Below are 27,761 nucleotides of genomic sequence, written 5' to 3'. Positions count from 1 at the left end.
TTACTTAAAGTTATATATTTCAAATTAGCAATTACACCAAAACGACTGGTATTATATTATGCGATTTTTACTATTACTTGAGTGACATTCGCTTTCAAAAGATAAGCCAGCGATCTTACAAAATGCGGACAAAACTAACCGTACAGTGGGATTTACACTCCACATGCTAAAATAGGTACTGTACAATTATATTATACACATATACGAGTAAATAAACGCGACTTAACATTTATCATTATAAAATATGACTAGCAATAAAAATTGTGGAATAAATATATAGTTATTGTTGCTAAAAGTTTGATTAAAGAGATTTATATTAGAATAAAGTCGCTATTGTGTAATGTTCACAACTTATTATCCACGCCACAGAATGTAATAATTGAGTCTTGAAAAGATTCTTTTTAAAAAATTTTCTGTAGTTTTTGTGTATTCAACCTGGTTTTCAATCGTTATCCAGTGGTTATTTAGCTATTTTATGGTAAATCGATTTTACTTATACAAACCACAATAGTGTTCCTCTTTTCTACAAGTTTTTAAACGGTTGGGAAAGGAGTTTGCTAAACATAACTATTTTCTATTTGTTAATGTATAGTGAAGTAGGTTTTTAACTGAGATTGCTTATAAACGGGTTTGGAGGAGCAAATTCGAGAACGATATAGTAATTAGATGTACGGCGAATTTCTAATTTTGCCGCTAGTATCGACATATCTAAGACTCTGAAGCAGAATCGGAACACTAAAAAATGTAATACAAAAACACTTGAAATCATTGTTCGACAACACTAGTCTGATGCCATTTTTTGATTCTGCTACTTAGTCTAGACAATAGTTGTTTTGATCAATTTCTGTGTAAATTTTGTAGTTTTCAAGGCAATGTCTATTAAAAATTGTAAAAACAGCCATCATTGGAAGCTCAAAACTAAATCAAGCCTGCTGTTAAAATTGTTTTTGTGTCCTCTTTGTGAATAGAGAAGTGTGAGGAAGATAAAACTGTTTTCCATCCATGTCCATCACAATACGACGGACAAAACAGAAGCCTTGGCTAATACGTTTCAGAAAAACGGTATAGGCAACGTGTGGAATAAGGAAACAGGGTGGAAAGACGATGTCAGAGACATTTGCACTTCCACAGCAGCCAGAATTAGATAAAATAGGCATTCAGAAAACTTCAAAGACTGCTGAATATTGTTATAGCAATACTTTCCCAAAACTACCTCTCAACAAAGAAGAGACAAGTTGAAAACAGGAAGCGAATTAGAGAGAAATGGACCTTACCTACCAAAGATAAGAGACAATAGACTGATATCGGCTTTGATCGTTGAATATTAGTAGTTTCATTTGTTGGGTGATTCAGATTGTTGAAAAACGTTGCCATATCTCAGACCACGTCAAATATTTGTTTTAAAACATCAATTTAAAGTTAATAAGGATTGATATCTTCCAATAATTAAGAGGCAAACTTAAAATTCTTTGACTCAAAAGAAGTAAACAAATGATGCAATTTTTTTTTTCAAAATAATAAGATGTAACCGGCAACATGTTTCCTACCAAAGACAAACCGAGGTCAGCCAGAAACATCACCCATCAAAGGAATTGTGGCGGCTGTCTCTTCTTGTTAAATAGCTATTCCTTGCTATCAATATCTTGCCATCCATTCTCAGGAGGCTAAAGACGGAAGAAGAGAGGCTGCACGTCATCCCCGACGAGCAATTTAGATTCCGCAGAACGTTATCGACGGAACTACAAGTATTAAAGATGACTAAATGCACCCAGCAGGAATCAACAGAAAAAAGGCTTGGTTGTCACTCATTTTGTCGTCTAAATCATGTTTTACGGATTCCAACTAATCATAACATAAATAGGGTTTGAAAACATTAACTTTACGTTTATGTTAAGAAGGTTTTAGACTGCGCTTTGATGTCAAAGGAATTTAGGAATTATTTATTCATGAAGCTGCTTCAAGAACAAACTTTATCAGTGTAAAACAACAATTTTATCTTCTATCTTCATCCAACTTATTTGATGAAACTTGCGGCTTTGCGTAATGCTATTTGCGTATTTGCAACTGATCTAAATCCTAAATTCACTTGGTTTGGTTGGTCAAACTGTTTTCATTGACAGCTTTGACATAAAAGTTTGATAAGTGTATACTTTATGCTCCAAAAAGTTCATGAATTGATTTGAGGCATAAAATTTGATAAAATAAATGTTTCCAATTTCTTTGAATTCAAACTTTTGGTGTTTGGGTTTCTTAAATTTATAGTATGCAAAGAAGAACAGTGAAGACACACAGCACTTTTTGGAAAGATTAAATGAGCGATGCAATGAATACGGACTAAAAATTATCTTTAAGAAAACCAAGTTAATGGTAGTTACAAAGTTCCCGCAGAATCTGAACCATGTGAACCTGACGGTGGCAAACACCACGATAGAGAATGTGGCGACATATAAATATTTAGACACTTAATTTACAGGTTAGAACAAACGGGTGATCAAACAAGAGAGATAAGAACAAGGGTAGAGATAGCCAGAAAATTTATTTACGAGACGGAATCTAACCATGGAACTTAGGATGAGGATGCTTCGTTGTTATGTTTTTTCCACGCTTTTGTACAGAGTTGAGGCTTGGACCTTCAAGAAAAATGTGGTGCTACCGTAGAATGTGGAGGATTCCCTGGACCGATAGAATTACTAATGCTGAACCGGATGCAGAAGGAGTGCGAAATAGTTAACACCATAAAAAAGAGAAAGCTCCCATATCTGGGTCATATAATGAGAGGACAGAAATACACACTTCTACAACTGATAGTCCAAGGAAAGATTAGGGGAAGACAGAACATTGGCAGACGCCGCGTGTCCTGGCTAACGAATCTAAGGGATTAGTTTGATTGTAGCAACGTTCAACTGTTCAGAGCTGTCAAGTCAAGTCAAGAGTGGAAGGGAAGGTAATTTGTTGATTTGTGAACAGTGGAGAACTCACTATACTGTTCTCGCCGACTGAGTTTACCCGTGCGTCATCCCCCTGTGATTTAGAAGTAGACATCCAGACATTATTGACTTCATGCTTGTCTATTGTTCACTTTCAGAAAGGGTAAATATCTAAGTAAATGTCTTCCAAAAAAAAAACATTCACTTATTAGCGCTTCTATTTAAGTCATTGTCAGTTTGAAAACCATCGAAATTTATTTGATTTGTTTACTATTAATTCTTTTCCGTTTCTTTGTGTTGTTATCATTTATAAAGTTTTCTATTTACCACACCACCACTGTTCTTTTAAGAGCTATTGTTTCTACGCTTTTAACATTCTGTAATTACTTTCATAATATTCTTATTAATATTTTTATTTTTTTCATGTCGCCTGTCGCGATCTTACCAAAATAGGCACAATTACTAACCTGTTTTGAAAAAAAAGTGGGAGTGTCTATTATGGTTTTTATTTAGCCATTCGGTTTTTTGTAAATTCCGAATTACTTACTATTAAAGTATTTTTTTAGAAAATGCCTGGAAAAATTCTCCACAGACCAGCCCAGCAGTTAATTCTTAACTTTTGTGAATATTTTGAATAGGAAAAAATCAATGGAGGACCTTTAGAAGCTTTATCATCTGTTTAGGAAGAAAATAAGAAATTTTAAGACCTTACATATTCTTTATATATTTTTTGATACTAGAAGGTTACAGCTGCTTTGAAAATTTCCCGCAAAACTGTTTATTCAATTCAGAAAAAGCAAGCAAGTAATCTTATGATTTCCTCACCTAAAAAACGTAAATCGAGACGTTATCGACGTTCAAGACCACTGATTTATCTGAAAGCATTAAAATGCATGTTCGAAATACATTATATGATATGTACAACGATATAGTATGTTAATAATAGTAAGATATATCTACTTTTGTAAGAAATATCTATTAACATTTCATTGTTTCCAGAGACTGAGATTTTTGGGTTGCATTATAGATTTTTCATAAAAATTTCTTCAAACATATTAATAATAAAGTCATAGAAAAAATAAAATAAGCGTCTAAAATGTTTTCCAGCGGGTTTAAAATAAAATAAGTGGATTGCAACCTGAAAATGAGACATGAGATACTACAGCATCACTCAGAATGTCTTATTGAATTTTTAATTTGTTGTATTTATTTTAGAGTAACATGTAACCATCCAGAATCTAAATCAAGAGCTTAAAGTTAAAGAAATACTACATATTGGTGACACATCTCTGCGAATTTTGGTAAATAAATTGGGTTTCAAATTTAGAAGGAATTCTATGATCCAAACGGAGACTCTCATAAATAAAAAATGTTATTTCGGTCAAGATATTTTTGATTCGCTTTGGTATAAGGTTGCTTTAGTGCAACAGATCTCTACTTTCTGACTGACAATACACGCAAAATTTTAAACGTGACGAAGCTTTAGACACCCCCTTTTCTATAATATGAACACAACATGTTTGTTGACGAAAACTTGATTTGATTCATATGATCATAAATAACGTAGCCTTCGTGACGCACGGGTAAACTCACTCCTCGAGAGCAGTACTAATTTAATGGAAGATTATACCACCAAAAATGTCATAGTTTTCAAGAAGTAACTACAAAAAGATTAAATTTTGTAGTCTTATTTCCAAACACAGAGCTAGAGTATAGATATATCCGATTTTCCAAATTTTGTGGAATGGAGGGAGCATTTTGATCATATTTTCCTGGGTTATCTTCTCTAAGGAAAAACAACTGTACCTAAAAATTAACACTGAAGAGAAAAAAGGCCAAAAACACTCCCGACAATCTCCGTGTAAACGACAAACTAGTCGAACGCCCCTCAAAGTAAAAATATCTAGACTGTTGGATAACTGAAGGTCTAAATCCAGATACTAAAACAGAATGTCGAGTTTGAACATTTCTCAGTATGAGAAGATTGCTTAGGTACAGATCAAAGCCTCAACACATACTAAGATACAGCTTTGTCAGTCAATATCATCTACCCAGTGTACACAATCAACACCTTCTAGGGTTGTTAGGTTAATAGAAAACTATTGTTGTAAAGTGCAGGGTGCTGCATTTTCGATGGTTTTACGGGGTACAGAGAAAACGGTAATAGATAGAAAAAAAGTAGCATACGTGTTCTGAACTCTTTTTCTGAGCTGAGATGACTGGCGAAAAGTGGGCGGCGCAAACTTCTTTTGTTTCAATGATAACGGGGGGTTTTCGAAAATTGGTAATTTTTGAACCTCTTCTGTATTTCAGTTGCTCTTAAAGTTATCAAAAAAGGAAGAACGGTTCCCGGTAGCAGTTTTCATGTATAATCCAATGGCGTAGTCAGTTTTTTTCTATTCCGTTTAGTTTCTGAATTATGACAGTAAGTTACATTTTTTTAAATGGAACATCCTATATATTTTTACGTCATTTAATTCAGTTGATTTTTACCTTTTCAACGGTGTATTACAACATATAAGTTTGTAAACGTTAATCCTGTTATTTTAAAAAAAGACCTTTGCTAAGCCAAAAAAAGGCCAATATCTAAAATACCAAACAAAATCGGAAATCATATAAACTAACACATCAGAAAATTAAATATTTTTAATAAATCTTATTAAAAAATCTAAGTTACAAACAGTTCTACCGTCACTTTAATAAGAAAAGTGGCCATTTCTATTTTCTACTATTTTTAAGGTAGAAGTTGAAAAAACAGTTTATAAACGACGTAACATGTTAATATGAACATAGCCAAATTTTGTTTCGACTGTGGGTATTTTTATACATATTCTTTAGTACTTTTTTGTTAAGGAAACGCTTTTTTTCTAATTACTAAGATTAACGTTTACAAACTTATACAGTGTGGAACAGCCAAATGGAATAAATTCGATAACGAATAAATGAGAGCGTGTTGGGAAAAACGCTTGGACACGTCGACTTGTATTTTTAGATGCGCATTTATTAAAAAAAATAAAAATTATATAGAGTGTGTCATGTGACAGTGGCCGATACCAACTTTCTTATTTTAAATACAACCCCCTGTATATTATAATTTTTTTGGATTCAGAAAATTCTAGACATAATTCATGTACAATGTCCCATACCTATCTTCAACTGTTTCGGAAATATTAAGTGTTTTCAGATGTATTACTAAAATTAATATTAAAAAAAGAAAATTATTTTATTTCACAAATAATGTAAAAAAAAACAAAAAAACATTAATTTCAATGTAAGAGATGTTCAAAATGTTTGTGAAAATAAGTATTGAGTGTAATGTAGCGAATTTGTGAAATAAAATAATTTTCTTTTTTTAATGTTAATTGTTGTAATACATCTGAAAACACTTAATATTTCCGAAACAGTTGAAGATAGGTATGGGACATTGTACAGGAATTATGTCTAGAATTTTCTGAAGAATCCAAAAAACTAATAATATACAGGGGGTTGTATTTAAAATAAGAAAGTTGGTATCGGCCACTGTCACATGATACACCCTATATAATTTGTATTTTTTTTAATAAATGCGCATCTAAAAATACAAATCGACGTGTCCAAGCGTTTTTCGCAACACGCTCTCATTTATTCGTTATCGAATTTATTCCATTTGGCTGTTCCACACTGTATTGGTTAATACACCGTTGAAAAAGTAAAAATCAACAGAATTAAATTAACTACAAATATATCGGGTGTTCCATTTAAAAAAATATAACTTACTGTCATATGTCAGAAACTAAACGTAATAGAAAAAAACTGACTACGCCATTGGATTCTACGTCAAAACTTCTACCGGAAACCGTTTTTCCTTTTTTGATAACTTTAAGAGCAACTGAAATACAGAAGAGGTTCAAAAATTACCAATTTTCGAAAACCCCCCGTTATCTTTGAAACAAAAGAAGTTTGCGCCGCCCACTTTTCGCCAGTCATATCAGCTCAGAAAAAAAGATCAGAACACGTATGCTACTTTTTTCCTATGTATTACCGTTTTCTCTGTACCCCGTAAAACCATCGAAAATGCAGCACCCTGTACACTGGTCCTACTAAGAACAGTCAATGGGCCTGTCCCACAATTTTTTTTTATTTCATAACTACAAAGACGGATCGAAAATATTATACCCGTATTTTTTTGTTTTCAAAAATATTAAGTCTAAATAGAAAAAAAATCATGATAAAAAGTACATTAATCTCATGTTTTAAACGCCCGCCGCCGGTGACGTACTACACTTTCAACCAATCAGCGACAAGAAGTGAAACAGTTGGCGTGCAACAGCCAATAAAATCGCCCAGAATTACGTACGTCACATGCGCGCCAAAACAGATCTTTTAAATTTAATGGACAAATTCAAACTAATGTAGGAACATTTACGACCATAATTTTTTCTTCAAGAATATGAAAAATTAGTTTTTTGATCCTATTCTTTCGATTCCAGTCATAAAAACAAAAATTTATGATATGTGGGATAGGCCCATTGTGGAATTACCCGACTTTTTAAAATTTTTAGTTTGTCGTCAAAAAATTAAAAACCAAATGTTTCAATTGAAACAGTTTACAAAAATGTATGTAAACCGATACATTTTAGTCTTCTCGATTGGAAAATGAGAAAAAAAAATCACGGGAAGGTCCCATTTCATTAAAACTATTTAAATTTCAGGTCGATTGGAAAAGAAATGATCTGCAATCCTGTAAAACGGATACGGAACTTTCGGAGAAAATTAATATTCAAAATTTTGGCAATAAGATTCTCGATAGTGCGTTAATTTGTGAGAGCAGAGTGTATATGGACACAGCTAACTAATGTGTCCATATATGATTGTATTGTGACTATTAAATATAAACACTGAACACAGACATAGACGTAAATTTGTGTTTATTTCGCTTGTCCAATCCTGATTAATAGAATAAGACTATTGTCAACAAGAGGCTGTAAAAAAAAACAGTTAATCTTCTAAAAATTGGATAACTCTCTGTAATTGTATGCAATAAACTCTGTTACTTCTGGACTAGATGAGCGAAATAAACATAGTAACTAACTGTAGATTACTGCATAGAATTCGAGGCTATACTAATTTTCTCATTGTAAATGAACCCTAAAATAACCTCTACTCTAAGAGGTTAATATCATGGCCCCATAAGTTTAATTAGGTATATTTACAAATTCACAAAATAAAGGGAATTCTGGAATAAAATTGCCACTAAAAGAAAAATAGTACAGGGTGATTGGTTACATTTGCTCTTATCCTTATCTCTTGAACATGGGATGTCAAAGTGAAAACTGTCAAAATCAAACTTTACTGCAAACGACTCAGTTTTAACAGTCAGTAACTCAGTTATTCGACATTTTAGGAAAAAACACTACACAGGGTGGTCAAAAGAGAATTTCAAGGGCTACAAATTGGTATATTAAACCATCCTGTAATTGTAAAAATAACCGAGTTATTTACAATGCAATGGAGTAGTTTACCGGGTGATTTATTGAATTTTTAACATCCTTGTAACTTGTTTAATTTTCATTTTAACAAAAAATAACTAAATATGAATCTTGTAGCTATTTGCGTCTACTTTATTCAGTCATCAGTATAGAGGGTGTCCCAAATTTCAGCAGCAAACCGAACTTATAAGTTTTCAAATGGGACGACCAATTTTTTATTCGATTTTTGAAATCTACGTCAAATTCTAGTACCTACTTGATGTAAAATGTTTGTATGGATATTCAATTGTTTATGCTCTAGCAGCCTTACTTTGACCACTCCCCTCCAAAGAAAGCCAATGTATGAGGCTATCGCGTAACGTTGAGTGGGCATGGCTAAATTGCCCCGTATAGCCGCTAGAGGGCGTCAAAGTTGACTGTCGTTCTTTGCAGTATAACTTGCTCAATATCTCAGGAACGTTTCAAGTTAGAGGTCTGAAATTTTTACCACTAACGCACCTTGATGGAATGCAAACATTTTTACCTTCTATACACTTTTTTGGTACCATGTTGGTTTGGTTTGACCTTGAAAAATTAAAATCTAGGTTTGTCAAGAAAAAAGTCACTTTGATTGAGCAAAATCCAAAATGGTCGCCGTTAGTATAATAGGCCCAAAAATCCCTATTTTTTACTAAATTTCGGTGCACTTTTCGAGAAAATAGTCCAAAACTCGCTTATTTGAAACACCCTGTATAAAACCACCGTATAACAAAGGAAAGCTAATGAATGGGGCTATCACGTGTCGTTGAGCGGACACCGTTAAGTTGCCCCGTTTAGCCGCTAAAGGGCGTCAAACTTGACTGGCGTTTTTTGCAGTTTTTGCTCAATATCTCAGGAACATTTCAAGTTAAGAGCTATGAAATTTTTTTCACAAACGCACCTCGATAGAGTGCAACTTTTACCTTTTATACACTTTTTCGGTACCATGCACCGTTTGACCTTGAAAAAAAAATCTAGATTTGTCAAGAATTTTTTTTCATAAAATTTTTTATTTTCAAAAGTAACCTTAACTTCCTAAATAGCTTCAGGTTAATATTACAAAAATGACGTAAAGCATCATTTGTCAAAATGTCATTTTGCAAGGGTGCCACGCCCAAAAAATGTCAAAATTGACATAATTTTAAGGTCATCTCCGAAACGGTGCTAGTCAGAAGAAAAAGACGTCAAATTTATGTTCCCCAGGTTGAAATGTTAAAGTCACTTTGATTGAGCAAAATCCAAAATGGTCGCCGTTAGTATAGTAGGCCCAAAAAATCCCTATTTTTGACTAAATTTTGGTGCACTTTTCCAGAAAATCGTGCATAACTCGCTTATTTTAAACACCCTGTATAAAACCACCGAATAACAAAAGAAAGCTAATAAATGGGGCTATCGCGTGACGGTGAGCGGGCACGGTTAAGTTGCCCCGTTTAGCCGCTAGAGGGTGTCAAAGTTGACTGTCGTTTTTTGCAGTTTTTGCTCAATATCTCAGGAACGTTTCAAGTTAGAGGTATGAAATTTTTATCACAAACGCACCTCGATAGAGTGCAACTTTTACCTTCTATACACGTTTTTGGTATCATGCACCGTTTGACCTTGAAAAATTAAAATCTTGAATTGTCAAGAAATTTCAAGGGTGAAACCTTTTAATTCTTTTCAGAAAGTTTTTTATTTTCAAAAATTACCTCAACTGCCTAAATATCTTCAAGTTAATAGTACAAAAATGACGTAAAATGTAATTTTTCAATGTGTTGTTTTGCAAGGGTGCCACGCCCTAAAAATGTCAAAACTTACATAATTTCAAAGTCATCTCCGAAACGGTGCCAGTCAGAAGAAAAAAACGTCAGATTTATGTTCCCCAAGTTGAAATTAGTTAAAAAAGTCGCTTTGATTCAGCAAAATCCAAAATGGTCGCCGTTAGAATAGTAGGCCCAAAAAATCCCTAATTTAGACTAAATTTTCGTGCACTTTTCCAGAAAATCGTCCATAACTCGCCATTTGAAACAGCCTGTAACAAACCACCGTATAACAAATGAAAGCTAATGAATGGGCCTATCACGTGACGTTGAGCGGACACCGTTAAGTTGCCCCGTTTAGCCGCTAGAGGGCGTCAAAATTGACTGTCGTTTTTTGCAGTTTTTGCTCAATATCTCAGGAACGTTTCAAGTTAAGAGGTATGAAATTTTTATCCCAAACGCACCTCGATAGAGTACAATTTTTACCTTCTATACACCTTTTTGGTACCATGCACCGTTTGACCTTGCAAAACTAAAATCGAGATTTGTCAATTTTTTTTTTTTTTCAGAAAACTTTTTATTTTCAAAATTAACCTTAACTTCCTAAATACCTCCAGGTTAATATTACAAAAATGACGTAAAGCGTCATTTGTCAAAATGTCATTTTGCAAGGGTGTCACGCCCTAAAAATGTCAAAATTGACATAATTTCAAGGTCATCTCCGAAACGGTGCCAGAAGAAAAAGACGTCAGATTTATGTTCCCCAGGTTGAAATGTTAAAAAAGTCACTTTGATTGAGCAAAATCCAAAATGGTCGCCGTTAGTATAGTAGGCTCAAAAAATTCCCAATTTAGACTAAATTTTCGTGCACTTTTCCAGAAAATCGTCCATTACTCGCTTATTTGAAACACCCTGTATAAAACCACCGTATAACAAAAGAAAGCTAATGAATAGGGCTATCACGTGACGTTGAGTGGAGACGGTTAAGTTGTCGCGTTTAGCCGCTAGAGGGCGTCAAAGTTGACTGTCGTTTTTTGCAGTTTTTGCTCAATATCTCAGGAAAGAGGAAAATTTTTACCTTCTATACACTTTGTGTCTTATAACTTTTCTGATCCACCCGGTATATTAAAAAGTAAATAGTGTAAAACTTTCATATTTGACATGTTTCGATAAAGTCAATAGTTGATGAGATAAGGATAAGAGCAAACGTAACCAATCACCCTGTAGAAATAAAACCACTTACGACATCGAAAACAGAGGCGTCACAAAACACAAAAATCACAGGTCATCTTAGGTATGAAAATCTTTTACAGCCGTTTCCACCTTTTTTAAGGCGGACTTATTAAAGCTGGTTATAGCACCCAAAAGTGCCGCCCGATCTTTGGTTGGCGGCTGTGGCGCCGGGCTCGGTGCTCCGTTGGATATTAATGGCGGAGGCGGTGGAGGTGGGGGCGGCGACGGTACTATAGAATCTAAAAAGCTATTACTAATAAATCACCCACCAACAGATCCACCACTACCTGGAGCTGAAGGCGGAGTGGCTGTTCCTATCGAAGTGGCGGCGCTGCTGTTAACGCTGGCGCATCTTTCCAAATTACCATTCTTTTTACTGCTGCCATCTTTACTTTTCTGCTCCTTCAACTGTTTCTACATACCAAAGTCAACGAACTAAAGCAATCCGAATAAATCAAACTCACCATTCGGTTTCGGTGCTTTTTACGCTCCTCTTCGCTGCTCATCATCTCCTGCACTTTGGTTAGTCGTTTCTGACTTCGGACGACTTTCTGTTCGCCTTTAAGCCGCTCTTCCATTCTCATCACCACGGTTACTAGATGCTGTTTCGCGGCGCTGGGTAGTTTGAAATGTGCGCGATCAGTCTCTGTTAAATTCAGCTGGACTCGAGCGAAAAACGGGTCTTCGAGAAGGCCGCTGATTGTGGGCAAACCGTTTTTACAAGCGTCATGCGAAAGAATTGATTCTATAATTTTTTCTACACGACAAAGAAATATATTAAAATACTGTAAAATGTTAAAAACGTATTAAACTGTCTTATAATGAAAATAGTTTCTAACACTTTCCAAAGCTCTGTTAATTCTCCAAAACCAGAAATAAAATGTATAATTGAATTCGGAATCTAACAGAAAAAGACCGTATTTAAATTAAGTTGATGATGGTTCTGCAGACAAAACGTCGGAATATGGAATATGAAACTAACGAAGGTTTAAAGAGCATTTAAAATTTCTTATTTGCAGTATTCCTCTTTTTTTAATTTAAATAAAATTCCCTACATTAAAACTGAATTATAAGTTTAGTTTTAAATTTTTGCTTTAACCCATAAAACTGACCGTTAAAACCGAAGTTTTTCAGCTTAATTTGTTTCAGTACCAAAATGTTTAATTTCCGCTTTTATACCTCAAGTATTTCCGATTCACAAACCTGCGGTATTGGAACGATTGCAGCAAATTTGGGTTCAGGATATTTTCGCGAAACAGCCTCTGGGTAATTTAGTTGGGTTTTGCGAGTTTTGGTGCACTAAATTTGTTTTCCAGACGAAATAACCGAATATTTTGGGGTTCAAATTGGAATGTATTTTGCGTGGTTAGGCCACTACACCACTGCACTGAGTATTTAAATAAAACTAAATAATCACTTCTCGTGAGTTTTCAGTCAGTGGAAAAAAACTCTCATCAACAGAATGTGTAGTTTTAATGGCGTTTTTCATTGACATGTTTAGTGCCAAACCAGTGTATTGTCATACTGTTTTAATGACATTTGATAGAATAGGATACAAATACATTAGTTTTGCAGTACAAATTTTAGTGCATTGAAGTAATCGAAATAAGATAAGGTTAGTTAAATCACTAATGGAAGAAAAGTTACGCCTTGTTCTGAGTAAAAATTATCCTAGTTAATTGTCTTAGAACATAGTCTAAATGATAAGTACAGACAACCAGCGCAATGTAATGTTACGGTTTGGGCCTACTATACTCGAGTCAGGATGAAACCGATGCGCCGCAATATCTGGCCGGGCGCGTATTAAACGTATCTTGATTATTCGAAGCAAATCGCGAAGCGTTTCGCGGTCATTCTAGAACGTGGTTTGCGAATATAAAAGAAGCGGCGTCGACGGCGGCGAGTGAGAGTATTGTAGTAGTGAATTTGGGAACGCGGTAAAGTTTAAATAGTGGAATAGTTGTGGAATTGTAGTAGTGTTTTTAATAGCTGAGTTAATTATCGTACGGAGTGTTTTGAAGTGTAAATAAATGTATTAATTGTTGAGTTAAACTGACTTTATGTGAACCCACGGGAAAATCGTAACAATTGGTGTCAGAAGTGCGATCAGACTTTAGTGCGACGTGAATTGGAACTAAACTTCGGGTTAAAGACTTGTGTTCAGAACCGGACTAGAGATTTTCGGAACAGTGGTGTGTTAAATTTATTTTATGCCAATAACAAGACGTCAAAGTGCAAACATGGAGGCCCAACTTGCAGCTATTACGGAAAAGATTAGAAAACAAAACAAGGAAGAACAAGAAAGGATTCGACAACAAGAAGAAAGAATTCGACAACAAGACAAAGAAGAAGAAGAAAGAATTCGACAACAAGACAGAGAGCGGCATGAAAAGCGTAACGTAGAAATATTGAAAGTTCTAGCGGGGACCAAGACAGAAATCCAAGAGTATGTAACCCATAGTCTCAATAAAATTCAAAATGATGTTCGGGAGGACATTAATAAAATTCAGAATGATGTTCGGGAGGACATTAATAAAATTCGGAATGATGTCAAGATAAAGCTACGCGACTTAGAGCGGAAAGATGACAGCAGAAGAGTCAACTCTACAGTGATCACCGGAAACGGGCTCAACAAGATCAAGCCTCCCACATACGACGGTCAAACTTCATGGGCAATGTACCAACTCCAATTTGAGGCCGCTGCAAATGCAAATGGATGGAGTAACGAGGAAATGGCTGTAGCACTAGTAGTGGCATTACGAGGACCTGCATTGGAGCTGTTACAGACTCTGCCTATCGCCCAACGAAGCAACTATGAAGCATTAGTAGCTGCATTAGAACGTCGTTATGGGGATCAACATAAGAAAGGACTGTATAGAACGCAATTAATGGCAAGACAGCAGAAAACTGGTGAAAATCTAGAAGAGTTTGAAACCGAAATTCGTCGCCTTGTGCATCTGGCTTACCCAGCCGTCCCGGATGAAATCCAAGAAGAACTTGTGGCACAGTATTTTGTAGATGGGATTCGAGATCTGGAGGTAAAGAAATGGCTGAAGATGTTCAAAGGGAGCAACAACAGCGAATTACTGGTTCGAGCGCTGGAAGTTGAAGCTGCGTGCAATGACTTAAAGCCAGAGGCTATTCAAGAGGAAAGAGTACCGCCAGCCGATCATGTTGCTACATTAATAGATGAAATTAAATCAATGTTCGGCCAATTAGTGCAACAAATGGCAGCATTAGGTAATGGTCAGACCACACAGTTAGAACGATCACGTCCTATCACTAGAGTGGAATGTTATCGATGTGGACGCAAAGGACACTATAGAAGGAATTGCAGACAGCGGTCTTGTTCTCCAAACCCACAGTGCCGACGAAATCAGGACATCAGAACAAATCACCGGAACTCCTCTGCTAAAAGAAACATTACATGTTATATTTGTGGACGTAAAGGACATTACCAATGGAATTGCAGACAGCAGTCTCGTTTACCGACCCCGCAGAACTGGCGTAACCAGGAGCAGGAAATGAAGAATCCGGAAAGACATTTACCGCGATATGTAGAGGATCGTCAAGCTTTGGATAGTGACTTAAGGTACCGGAAAGGACAAATTCATAATGGTTGCAGGATTGGTCAAATCGCGATGGTGACAGATAAAGAGGCTACAAAAAGAATGAAGAGCAGCGTTTCTAAGGAGGACATAATAAAAGGACAGCGCTCAGACTCTGATTTGAAAGTAATCAGAAGATGGTTGGAGAAAGATTTGAAACCGGATTGGCAACAGATTTCCAGATATGGACCACCAGTAAGGGGTTACTGGTTGCAGTGGAATTCGCTTCGACTGCGAGATGACTTAATTACTCGCAAATCGCGAACGGAAAACGCTTTGTTTACCAAACAATAGTGCCCAATTCCTGCAAAGAGAATGTGCTGAGAGAACTACATGACAGTCGCAGAGGAGGACACTTTGGAGTAAACCAGACTTTGGCTAGAATAAGAGATCGATTTTACTGGATTAACTTCAGAAAGGACGTTGAGGAATGGTGTAAACGGTGTGACCAGTGTTCGTTACAGAAGGGATCCAGCACAATTCGGGAACTTGAGAGAGAGAAGATGAAACCAAACAATAACCGTATGAAGATGACACTGGACCACAGACCAACTGGTGGCAATTATAAAGAAGGTGATGCCGTGTGGATGTTTCAACCCAGGAGGAGCAAAGGATTAAGTCAAAGATGGCAACGACACTGGGAGGGACCTTACAATGTGGTAAAAAGGTTAAACGACGTCGCATACAGAGTCCAACGCAGCCCCAAAGGCAAGATGAAAATTGTCCATCTGGACAGACTTAAGAAATACCAGGGATTAGTTGAAGCGGATCGGGACGATCAGCTTTAAGAGGGGGGCAGTGTTACGGTTTGGGCCTACTATACTCGAGTCAGGATGAAACCGATGCGCCGCAATATCTGGCCGGGCGCGTATTAAAGTAGGCCACACTTAGGAAGCGACACTTGGAAGTATCTTGATTATTCGAAGCAAATCGCGAAGCGTTTCGCGGTCATTCTAGAACGTGGTTTGCGAATATAAAAGAAGCGGCGTCGACGGCGGCGAGTGAGAGTAGTGTAGTAGTGAATTTGGGAACGCGGTAAAGTTTAAATAGTGGAATAGTTGTGGAATTGTAGTAGTGTTTTTAATAGCTGAGTTAATTATTGTACGGAGTGTTTTGAAGTGTAAATAAATGTATTAATTGTTGAGTTAAACTGACTTTGTGTGAACCCACGGGAAAATCGTAACAGTAATTAAAGTGGCACCCAAAAAGGAAGCCGTTTACGCTTCAAGGGCTTCCTAATGTATTTCGGCCGCTTCAGTTGTAGGTAAACTCTAAGAGATGGCGCTAATACAGCTTCTCTGTGGCGGTCACTATGCCTTTTCAGGACCACCTGGGGCCAACCTTGCTTTCCTGAAGTTCCACGGCACGACGGACTTTGATTAAGTGACGTGTTCAGCAACCGTTTCGCTATTGTTGTTATTGACTGTCAGTTAGAAATTTAAGCGTTCTATAGAGAGTATATAGAGAGTCGCAAAACTCTAGTACACACCTTCGTATCCGTTTATACGTTTATGTATTAAAAGCATTGTTGCATTTCTGCCTCTTTTTTTTGTGGACATCAGTACCCACAATTTGGTGACCCCGACGTGATCGTGGAGGCATTAGAATCAACTGAGGAGCGACATACTGTAAAGATACCAGGAAGTTTACTCCCAGGATTCAAAAAATGAACGGAGACGACCCAACCAACGAATGCGCTGCGCCCGTATTCGCCGCCAGTAACATTAAAATCCCGCCATTTTGGAGAGACGAACCAGATATTTGGTCTCTTCAGATAGAGGCTTCGTTCTCAATCGCAAAGATTACCAAAGATGAAATTAAGTACACTTTTTTTCATTGCTAACTTCGATACCAGTGTTATTTCTTTCATAGCGGACATTTCGCGAAATCCACCTAACACTCACAAGTATGAGGTCGTTGAAAATAGAATTCTAGCTTCATTTGGACAATCTAACGAAGTCAAGATCCGACGGCTGCTCAAAGGTCAACTTTTTGCAGCTTTAACCAATTTAATAGGTTCCAAGAGGATTCGAACAACAGCTTACCACCCGGCTGCCAATGGAATGGTGGAACGTTGGCATCGTTCTCTGAAAGCCTCTATCATGTGTCATGGTAACAATGATTGGGTTGACGTTTTGGCCACCGTTATTTTAGGACTCAGAACCAGTTTCAAGGAGGACCTAAAAGGCACAGCTGCGGAGATGGTGTATGGGACTACGTTACGACTTCCTGGAGAGTTCTTCATAGATGTCGATAAGCTCCCTGATCCTCAACCTTTTCTTGAAAAATTTAAACACATGCAATTAATTCGTTCAATTCCTGCAGCTCATCATCATAAGAAAACCGCTTTTGTTCATCAGGATTTGTTCACTTGTTTTCATGTTTTTCTTTGAGTTGATGCCATGAAGAAACCTTTGCAACCACCATATGAAGGACCCTACGAAGTTCTTGAACGTATTTTCGACGTGGTTTTTAAGATCAAGATCCAAGGCGAAGCCGTGACAGTTTCAACGGAGCGGCTTAAGCCGGCCTTTATCGAGCGATGTCGAGTCCAAGAACTTCAAGAACAGTCTCAAAATGGTTCAGACAGATCCTCAACTTCAGCAGCACCCTTACGCACCTACTCCCGCAAGAAGAAGGTCCGTTCTTTTCTTTTGCTATCTCATCTGAACTGCCTAAGTAAGCTTGATTTTTTCAAATAAATTTGAGTTAAATTACTCGTATTTTGAAAACTAAACCAGATAAGAATTTCTGGTTTGAGGTATCGATAATAAGGATTCTATTTATTTTAAAAGTCACAGGACTCTTTTTTTAACGTCAAAACAGAATCCTGAAGGTCACGTGACCGTTTTTTAGTTTTAAACTGATGCGCTAAATCACGTATCTATTTGTAAGGTTAAAATGTCATTTTTAACGTCACGTGACAGTTTTCATTTTTAGACTATTTTTTTTTTCAAATCGCGTGACTTTTTACACGTCAAAACAGATCCTGAAGGTCACGTGATTCTTTTAAGATTAAAAATGGAATTTATAATGTCACGTCAGTTTTAAATGTCATTTGAAGGATCACGTAATCGTTTTTCAGTTTAAACTAATATTTTTAAAGACACGTGACCCTCTTTACAGTGCAAATGGTCGTCAAAACGAAAACCTAAAGGTCACGTGACTGTTTTAGATGTCAAAGTATTATTTAAAGAGTTACCTGACTCCTTATATTGTGCAAATGGTCATATGACGATTTTCAAAAATAAAATATATTTTTTAAAGGTCACGTGAACCTTTTTTAATGTCAAACCGAAATCCTGAAGGTCACGTGTCACTGCAAATAGCGAAATAATGTTTAAAGAGTCACGTGACCGTTTTTCAGTTTGAACTGAGATTTTTTAAATTACGTAACTCCTTTTAATGTGCAAATGGTCACGTGGCTATTTTCAATACTCAAATTTAATTTTTTAGTCCACGTGACTCTTTTATAACTTCAAAACGGATCCTAAAGGGCACGTGACTCTTTTAAGATTAAAAATTAATTTTATAATGTCACATGACAGTTTTGAATGTCAAAATGTTATTTAAAGGATCACATGCTTGTTTTTCAGTTTAGACTGATATTTTTAAAGGCACACGTTACTCTCTTTATAACGCATTTTCAATTAAAAACGTGTTCACGTCAAACCGGAATCCTAAAGGTAACGTGACTGTTTTAGATGTTAAAAATATTAGTTGCAGAGTCACGTGACTCTTTTTACAGTTCATAAAGTCGCATGACGATTTTCAATACTCAAATTTTATTTTTAAAGATCACGTGACTCTTATTTAATGCCAAAACTGAACCCTGAAGATCACGTGACTGTAAATGACAAAATATTATTTGACGAGTCGCGTGACTATTTTCAAGAATTAAATTTAATTTTAAAGATTACGTGACCGTTTTTTTCGTTTTAAACTCTTAAATCTCGTGACTAATTTTAAGGTACAAATGGTCACGTGACTGTTTTAAGATTAAACATGGAATTCATAATGTATTAAGTATAAAATAACCCCCCTTGATGAATATTAAAAATAAACTAATAACAAATAACTAAATTAAAAATACAACGAAGTGAAACACAATAATTTAAGACAAAACACACACAAAATCGGTTATTTTTTGCCTAGAAACAAAACAAAAAATGTGATTTGTCAACTAGACAACGCCGCATTAAAAATGATGTTTTCCAACAGTCAAAAGATCCGAATTGCTGCCTCTGGCTTTAAAATTACGCGAATAAGCGTTTAGTGGTGCCATCTCACGTTGCTTACTTAAATTAATTTTCAGTTCTATTGCCACTGTTTGTCTATACTAATCATTTAGTCTATGCTTAGAATAACGTTTGCTTCTATTTAATATTAAAATACTTGTTTGTGAGGAAATTTTTCTACTCCAAATGTCTCTTAAAAAATAAAAATTAGTTGTCCAAATGAGAGAAAAACATTGATTTCTTGGAACAGAATCCTGAAGTTGCTTCATAAACATTTAAGACGTACAACAGCCAAAATAGTTGTTAATTCTCCAGTCTCTTCACAGTGTGTTATAATAAAATGAAAAGAAACCAGGGGAGAATAACGATAAAAGTCCCTAAAATCCAAAAAAGTGTTGCTTGTGACACAATGTTCCTTTCTGCACTATTAAGTTTTTTTAATTTAAACTATCAAATAGTTCAAAAATAAAGAAACTAAATATAAAAACCAAAAAAACTGTGACATACAACACAATAATACTTACTGATTGGTGGCGGACAGTCCAAAATCTCATCAACGATATAACTTTCATGTAAAGGAGATCCAATCGCCATTTCGTACAATACATGGCCGAAACAGTATACATCTATAGCTTCTAAAGTGCAAATTTTCTTGTGCTGCATGAAATATGGCCGATAATAGGATGGCACGCCTAATACTCCATTTTCAATGTCGATCAGTTTAACCTTGTTATTTTCTATTAAAATATTTCCGCTGTGTAGGTGTCCTGTAAGGTAAAATAACACTTAAAGATAAAAAAATATCAAAAATGTATTTTTAGATAAAATACCAAGGAGAATTTAGGGAATTTTAGGAGAATTCAAGAAAAAAAGAGCACATTAAAAGCAACAATTCAGGCAATAGAATTTGGAAATTATAAAATGACAAACAGATGTCTTTCTTGGAGGAACCACACTGTAAGTAGTCTTTACAGCTCTATAGAGCCAAATTTGACAGTTTTGACGTCAAGGAACACTTTAATACGTTTTTTACGTCATGTGACAGCTGTCATAACTGTCGCAACCCGTTCACCAGTGATTTGAAACTATAAAATTTAAAAAAAAAGTTGCTAATTTGAGGACACTGGAAATTGTGTTTAAAGCTCCATGGAGCCAAATTTGATAGTTGGGACCTTAAGAAACACTTTAATACTTTGCTTGCATCACGTGACAGCTGTCATAACTGTCAAAACTCACACACCAGTGAGCTGAATGCATAAAAGGCCAAATAGATGAGTTCTTTGATAAATTGTACTGTAAAGTTGCATTTACAGCTCTATGGAGCCAAATTTATCAGTTCTGACGTTAAGAAACACTTTTATATTTTGCTTGCATCACGTGACAGCTGACTTAACTGTCAAAACTGACTCACCAGTAACCTGAAAGTATAAAAGGCCAAATAGATGTGCTTCTTTGATGAATTGCACTGTAAGTGTGTTTACAGGTCCACAGAGCTAAATTTGTCAGTTCTGACATTAAGAAACACTTTTATACTTTGCTTGTGTCACGTGACAGCTGTCATAACTGTCAAAACTCACTCACCAGTGACCTAAAAGTATAAAATGCCAAATAGATGTCTTTCTTTGATAAGTTGTACTGTTAAGTTGCATTTACAGGTCCATGGAGCCAAATTTATCAGTTCTGACGTTAAGAAACACTTTTATACTTTGCTTGTGTCACGTGACAGCTGTCATAACTGTCAAAACTCACTCACCAGTGACCTAAAAGTATAAAAGGCCAAATAGATGTGCTTCTTTGATGAATTGCACTGTAAGTGTGTTTACAACTCCATGGAGCTACATTTGTCAGTTCTGACATTAAGAAACACTTTTATACTTTGCTTGCGTCACGTGACAGCTGTCATAACTGTCAAAACTCACTCACCAGTAACTTGAAACTATAAAATTAGAAATAATTGTTGCTAATTTGAAGGATTACACTAGAAGTTGTGTTTAAAGCTCCATGGAGCCAAATTTAACAGCTCTATCATTAAGGAACACATTTATACTTTTCCTGCGTCGCGTGACAGCTGTCAAAACTCACTTACTAGTAACCTAAAAGTATAAAATGCCAAATAAATATGTTTCTTTGAGGAATTGCACTGTAAGTTGTGTTTACAGCTCCATGGAGCCAAATTTGTCAGTTCTTGTGTTAAGGAACACTTTGATACTTACGTCACTTAACAGCGCAACTGTCAAATTTCGCTTCATGAAACTATAAATACAATGTACAATGTGATTTATCCGAGGCGTAGAACTATTTTTGATATATAAATTATCGCGTCAGCTGCGCGATTTTTGACAGCTGTCAGGTGACGTAAAAACTATGTCTGTTCATGTCACAACTGTTAAATTTAACTCAGTTAAGTTAATGAGTTTTGACAGTTGATAGCTGTCAGATGACGTAAGAAACATATCGAAGTCTCACTGTAGCCTCACAAATGTCAAATTTGGGGCTTTATTGAGGTGTAACAACTGTTCTGCATTTGATAGTTTTATGTCACTGCTGAATAAGTTTTATTAGTAATAACAAGTGTCACCTGACTATAAGCCACGCTGTGAGATGTCACAACTGGCAAATTTGACGTCTTTAACTGTCATTTAAGGTCACAACTGTCTTCACAGAGTAACAATTTGCGGCGTGATACCTCAAAAAGACGCGACTATTTGATATTTTGCAGTTTCACACCACTGTTTAATACGTTTTGGGTGACTACAAGCCTGTCATTAAACGTCATAGCTAGTTCAGTTCGTCAAAGTGGTCCGCGTTTTTCCAACCAGACGAATTAAAAGTTTCCCGACGTTGCCAAGTCAAAATTAGTGAGTCAAAAGTTCTGGCTTTAACAACGTTGATTTTGTTGTAGTTAAAAACCGAATACTTTCTTTAGTTTAAGGGCCAGTACTTTCACTTTGGAACAACTTTATTCCAAATATAATTTCTATAGAAATAATTATTCTAAGAATAAATTTATCTAGAAGTGAAAGTACTGGTCCTTAAGGATGTGTTAATATTTCGTTAATAAATAATGTGTTTTTGTCTGTTTTGAATATATTTGTGCAAAAAAAATGCTTCAATAACTGACAGATAAACAGAAACGTAAGAGAATATTCGGGGGCCATAAGAGCTATAAGAGCTCAGATTTAGCCGGATAATTTTTGTGCTTGTCTTAGAACAACCGTTTCCGTAAACTCTTCATGGAAAAAAATTCCTAGGAACATCTATAATCAACTAAATTACGGGAAACTCACCATAAGGAAATCCTTTCTCGTGTAGGAACTTCAGAGCCTCCAAAATCTGCCTACCATAAAGACCAATCTCTTCATTAGTCAGCTGTTTGTGACCCTGAGGATTCCCGTACTTTTTCAGAAACGAAAGTTTCGGTTTGGCCCCACACAAATAGTCTCGCAATGATCCATTTTTATTCATATCTCTCACCACTAAACCCCCCACATCGGTGCACAAGCACAAGTCTACACGAGCAATGTAAGGATGCTACAAAATCAATCACTGTAATAAAACTATTTTTATTTCGTTTGAAAAGGAGGTTACTTCTATTTGGTGTAAGCTCTTGAAAACTGAATGCATATCTTTGTCATCTAGATATTTGTCAGGGCCGTAGTCTGTCCAACTTCCAATCAGCTCTTCTTTAGAGCGTCCTTTGTATTTAATAGTGTAGAAGTGTTTACGCAGCCTCCAACCAATATCGGCTAAAGGTCCTACCACTTCCCAGCCAAACTCTCCTCTTAAGGCCATGGACACATGTTGCAAAGCAATTTCTTTGTAAAAAGATACGCAATGTTATTAGATTCTAGTGCAAAACATCAAATTTAGTTTTATTATTTATATCATAGTTGATTTCCTTTATAAAACCATCAGGTTATATGAGAGGGTTCTAACAGCGCTGTAAAACAACAACTCTAAAGATTACTTTAAGAGATGATAAAAATATCAATATTACTTAACTTTTATGAGTTAGAGAGAGTAAGAGAGTACAAGCTGTAACAGACCGAAAATTACAAGCACACAGTTTTAAATACTAACGATTTTATGCAAATATTTTGTTAAAGCATGTGAAGTTTCAAATTAGATAAAATAGAAAAGTACTCAGATTATGTAACATTGAACATACGAACTTTAAAAATAGCGGTGATATGGAATTTTTCAAAAAAAAAAACTGGGATAGGGTCACTGTACCAGTAATTGACAATCAAACCATTTTCATGAAAGTATGTTAGTGTTTCAATCTGTAAATTTACACGAAAAATATGAACTACTAGATGAATGTGTTGGTTAGGTGATTATAGCTATTTCAAACATTGTAAATTCTAATTTTTGATGTGTCGATCTTTGATTTACCAGTAAATGACCATTGAAGAAGTGAAGAATAACACAGTTCTTTAATTATTTACATAGACTACTTCAATTTCGGATCTTCAATCAATATTTTTAAACGAAATAATAACAAAACTATGTGTAAAGTAACATATGGATGAAAAAGTCTAGAGGGAAAATTAACGCGCTATTTTTTAAAATTAAAATTTTTGACCCTCATAAAAGGATTTCCAACATTGAACCAGGACCTCTTTCTGAGAGGATTTGGATGAGGAAAAATGTACATGTACTTAAAACAGCCATTTTCTCATTCCAAGTGGGTTTTACAGACGATTTTGCCCCTGACTGTCCTTTCAAACAGTGTTTCTGGCAGTTGACTTTGACACCGCTTTTCTCCCTCACTGTACTAAATTTTGTAGTGTTTTTTCAGGTTATGGGATAGGCAATTTAATAAGGATTCCAAAAATGTACGTAAAACAGTCATTTTCTCATTCCAAGTGAGCTTTATAAGCAATTTTGTCCCTGATTGTCCTTTCAAAAAATGTTCCCAAATTTTGACGCCGCTTTTCTTCCTGACTGTACCAAATTTTGTAGTGTTTTTTCAAATCATTAGATAGAAAATTTAATGAGAATTTCAAAAATGTGCTTAAAACAGTAATCATCTCATTGCAAGTGAGTTTTACAAGCGATTTTGTCCCTGACTGTTCTTTCAGCGTTTCTGGCAGTTAAGACTTTGACACCTTGTTTCTCCCTGACTGTAGCAAATCTTGTAGTGTTTTTTCATGTTATTGGATTGGAAATTTAATGAGGGTTCCTAAAGTGTGCTTAAAACAGTAATTTTCACGTTCCAAGTGGGCTTTACAAGCGATTTTGTCTCTGACTGTCATTTCAAACTGTGTTTCTGGCAGTTCAAGCTGTGACACCGCTTTTCGTCCTGACTGTACCAAATTTTGTAGTGTTTTTCATGAAATTGGATAGAAAATTTAATGAGGATTCCAAAAATGTGCTTAAAACAGCACTTTTCGCACTCCAAGTGGGCTTTACAGACGATTTTGTCCCTGACTGTCCTTTTGATATGTGTTTCTGGCAGTTCAAACTTTGACACGGCTTTTCTTCCTGACTGTACCAAATTTTATAGTGTTTTTTTATGATATTAGATAGGAAATTTAATGAGAATTCCAAAAATGTGCTTAAAACAGTACTTTTCGCACTCCAAGTGGATTTTACAGATGATTTTGCCCCTGACTGTTTTTGGCAGTTCTGACTTTGACACCGCTTTTCTTCCTGACTGTTCCAAATTTTGAAGTATTTTGTCGGGTTATTGGATAGAAAATTTAATGAGGATTCCAAAAATGTGCTTAAAACAGCACTTTTCGCACTCCAAGTGGGCTTTACAGGCGATTTTGTCCCTGACTGTCCTTTTGAAATGTGTTTCTGGCAGTTCAAACTTTGACACAGCTTTTCTTCCTGACTGTACCAAATTTTATAGTGTTTTTTTATGATATTAGATAGGACATTTAATGAGAATTCCAAAAATGTGCTTAAAACAGTACTTTTCGCACTCCAAGTGGATTTTACAGATGATTTTGCCCCTGACTGTTTTTGGCAGTTTTGACTTTGACACAGCTTTTCTTCCTGACTGTACCAAATTTTATAGTGTTTTTTCATGATATTAGATAGAAAATTTAATGAGAATTCCAAAAATGTGCTTAAGACAGTAATTTTCTCATTCCAAGTGGGTTTTACAAGCAATTTGGCCCTGACTGTGTTTTTGGCAGTTCCGACTTTGACACGGCTTTTCTTCCTGACTGTACCAAATTTTGTATTGTTTTTTCGGGTTATTGGATAGGAAATTTAATGACGATTCCAAAAATGTGCTTAAACCAGTACTTTTCTCACTCCAAGTGGGTTTTACAGGCGATTTTGTCCTCAACTGTCCTTTCAAACTGTGTTTCTGGCAGTTCAAACTTTGACACTGCTTTTATTCCCGACTTTACCAAATTTTGCATTGTTTTTTCATGAAATTGGGTAGAAAATTTAGCGAGGATTCCAAAAATGTGCTTAAAACTGTCATTTTCTTACTACAAGTGGGTTTGACAAGCAATTTGGTTCCTGACTGTCAAACTGCACTCAAAAGTTGCAAAAATCAAGGTTTAGAAAAGTTTTCTTGCAGTATTCAATACAAAACGTGTTTCTGAGATTTATGACAGTGGTCACATGACTGCCTAGCTAAATTATCCTGCAAAATCCATGTGATATCTATGACTAATGTCAAAACTGTCAGACTTACAGTTTAACATAGTTTTCTACCAATTTTAGAAACAAGACGTGTTTCTGAGATTTATGACTATTTTGACAATTGTCAGTAAATTAAAAATTGTTTAAATAATATCTTCAGAGTTGCGTCATTTTCTCAAAAACATGTTTTTGTCACAATTTAAAATAAAGAAAACTGCTGAAAATACTATTTTGCTAGAAAAGGCTACTTGTTCATAAAAAAGTTAAGTATAAGATTGGAACTCATTCCATACAAGAAACTCTTTCAGATAAGTTTTGCTTAGTAACAAATCAAAACAGCCTTTTATTCAGTCTTTATTATATTTGTAAATTTATGCCCATCACTAGTTTATTCTGAGTAACTATCTTTGAAATAAGCAGCTAAATTTGTATTATTGTAATTACTGTAATCACTGCTATTAAACCTCTTGTTTGCATGCTGTAAGCAAGGTTTTAAAATTGCTTTACAACATTTTTTAAAGCCTCTAAACTTTAATTAAATAGTTTTGAAACTACTGTGAAAGCATTCTTAAAAGCCAAAAATGCTACTTGGGATATTTCAGAATAATAGTGGAACTAAAAATGTATACACAACTTTGCATCCAGAAGATTACCTATATGAGTACATTAAAAAAATTCTAATAAAGCATTAATGTAATAGTTATCTGGAAATTATCTTAAAAGAACCATCAATTGATGATAACTTCAATTAAAATGCTTTAATAAATAATGTATCTAAAAAAATTACCTCCAAATGGTTGGCAATAGTTGGCAGGATCTATAAAAGACCTGGCCGGAAGTGAAGATACCAATATGGGATTCATTAGGATGCTGTCTAAATATTTCTGAAATTAAATTTTAATAAATTGCAGCTTATAAAAATGTAATGTTAATTGTGTACTTGTAAAGCTTGTTGCCTCTCACTAACAAATTTAGGGTCCAGATTGCCAATGAGCCTCTTAGGTGGCAATTCAAGGGGTATTTTGGAGGCCTGCAGTGTCTGGTGTAACTTAAGGAAGTCATTGTAGCGTTTGTGGACTTTCCAGGTCTGATTTGAGAATGGACCTCGATGAACTTTTAAAATGAATTCCTGGAACATTTTTGCCTCTTATTCACCAAGTAAACAAGTTTCAAATATCAAGCAGAACTGTCCTAATTAACTAAACTAAAATGCATGATTCAGACATGTCATAGTACAAATCAAGAAGTCTGTACTTCCCCTTTTTCTTCAATGTAAAAGCCCCTGATTCTATTATATTAAATACTTTTTGTTTATTATACTTACAGTGTGCCCATTTACGTTCTGCCAATTTTCGATACGACAAGTGATCGGTTCTGTATCGTCTAGAAGCACTTTATTAATGAGTTCCCGTTCGAATATAGCCATTTGATTGTGACCATTCGCGATGATTTACCTTGCAAATCCATTAGAATGACCTTTTTTGAGATAAACTTTTATTGTTTACACCTCCAAAACCAAAATTAACAACTTATGACATTAACAACTTGTGACATTTTTTTGTAAATGTCAAAGCAGTGATAACAGGGTGACAGATGACATATGTAAGAAGGAGATCAGTGACCGAACTAGGATATGGAAACGGATCGTCCCATCAAAAAAATGATGCAAAAATAAAACTAAAACTAAATAATTGAGATTAAAATAATAATAATAAAATGACCCTCTATACCAACTATACATCGTAGGCTTAATCAAGGCGCTATCTCAAACGGCTTATTCAAGTCTCTTTTTTAACAGGCTTGAACTTACCAATTCTATTTGAAGCGGCTTAGAACAAGAAGACAATGCGTTGTATACGGATTCAACGGATTGTGAAGTTTTTAAATGACATTTGGTTTTCTTTCTCTGTCGATTTGTATTATG

At 35.4% G+C, this 27,761-nt stretch overlaps 1 protein-coding gene across 8 annotated transcripts; it reads right to left on the bottom strand.

Moving 5' to 3' along the window:
* Nucleotides 1–27,382, bottom strand: LOC145725595 (PX domain-containing protein kinase-like protein). Of its 8 annotated transcripts, none has more exons than XR_014177354.1 (10): nucleotides 27,162–27,382; nucleotides 26,778–26,966; nucleotides 26,625–26,721; nucleotides 22,817–23,043; nucleotides 22,516–22,759; nucleotides 19,753–19,995; nucleotides 11,847–12,139; nucleotides 11,667–11,796; nucleotides 9,972–11,621; nucleotides 1–8,918 (listed from the first exon to the last, which is right to left on the bottom strand). XR_014177354.1 is itself a non-coding variant. In XM_081974394.1 (10 exons), the coding sequence occupies exons 1-9, from the start codon at nucleotides 27,261–27,263 to the stop codon at nucleotides 11,440–11,442; spliced, it is 1,707 nt and encodes a 568-aa protein (XP_081830520.1). In that variant the 5' UTR covers nucleotides 27,264–27,382; the 3' UTR covers nucleotides 1–8,142; nucleotides 11,393–11,439. The 8 variants fall into 8 exon arrangements, 7 of the variants coding, with proteins under 7 accessions (XP_081830520.1, XP_081830518.1, XP_081830521.1 ...); XM_081974394.1 differs by having other exon boundaries at nucleotides 1–8,142; nucleotides 11,393–11,621; XM_081974392.1 differs by having other exon boundaries at nucleotides 1–11,621.
* Nucleotides 27,383–27,761: the final 379 nt, after the last annotated feature.

This window comes from Ips typographus, linkage group LG2 (genome assembly GCF_016097725.1).
Source record: "Ips typographus isolate SLU linkage group LG2, UJ_Ityp_2.0, whole genome shotgun sequence".
Taxonomy (NCBI): domain Eukaryota; kingdom Metazoa; phylum Arthropoda; class Insecta; order Coleoptera; family Curculionidae; genus Ips; species Ips typographus.
The sequence above is the reverse complement of the archived record's forward strand: the minus strand, read 5'-3'. Positions and strand labels throughout refer to the sequence as shown.

Excerpts from the sequence above, each read along its gene's own strand:
- LOC145725595 (XM_081974392.1), bottom strand. The coding sequence starts at position 27,263 with ATGGCTATATTCGAACGGGAACTCATTAATAAAGTGCTTCTAGACGAT. Across the intron at positions 26,967-27,161 it reads AGAACGTAAATGGGCACACT|GAATTCATTTTAAAAGTTCA; the intron begins GTAAGTATAATA and ends AAAATGTTCCAG. Across the intron at positions 11,622-11,666 it reads TCCGCCTTCAGCTCCAGGTA|ATTCTATAGTACCGTCGCCG; the intron begins GTGGTGGATCTG and ends ATAGCTTTTTAG.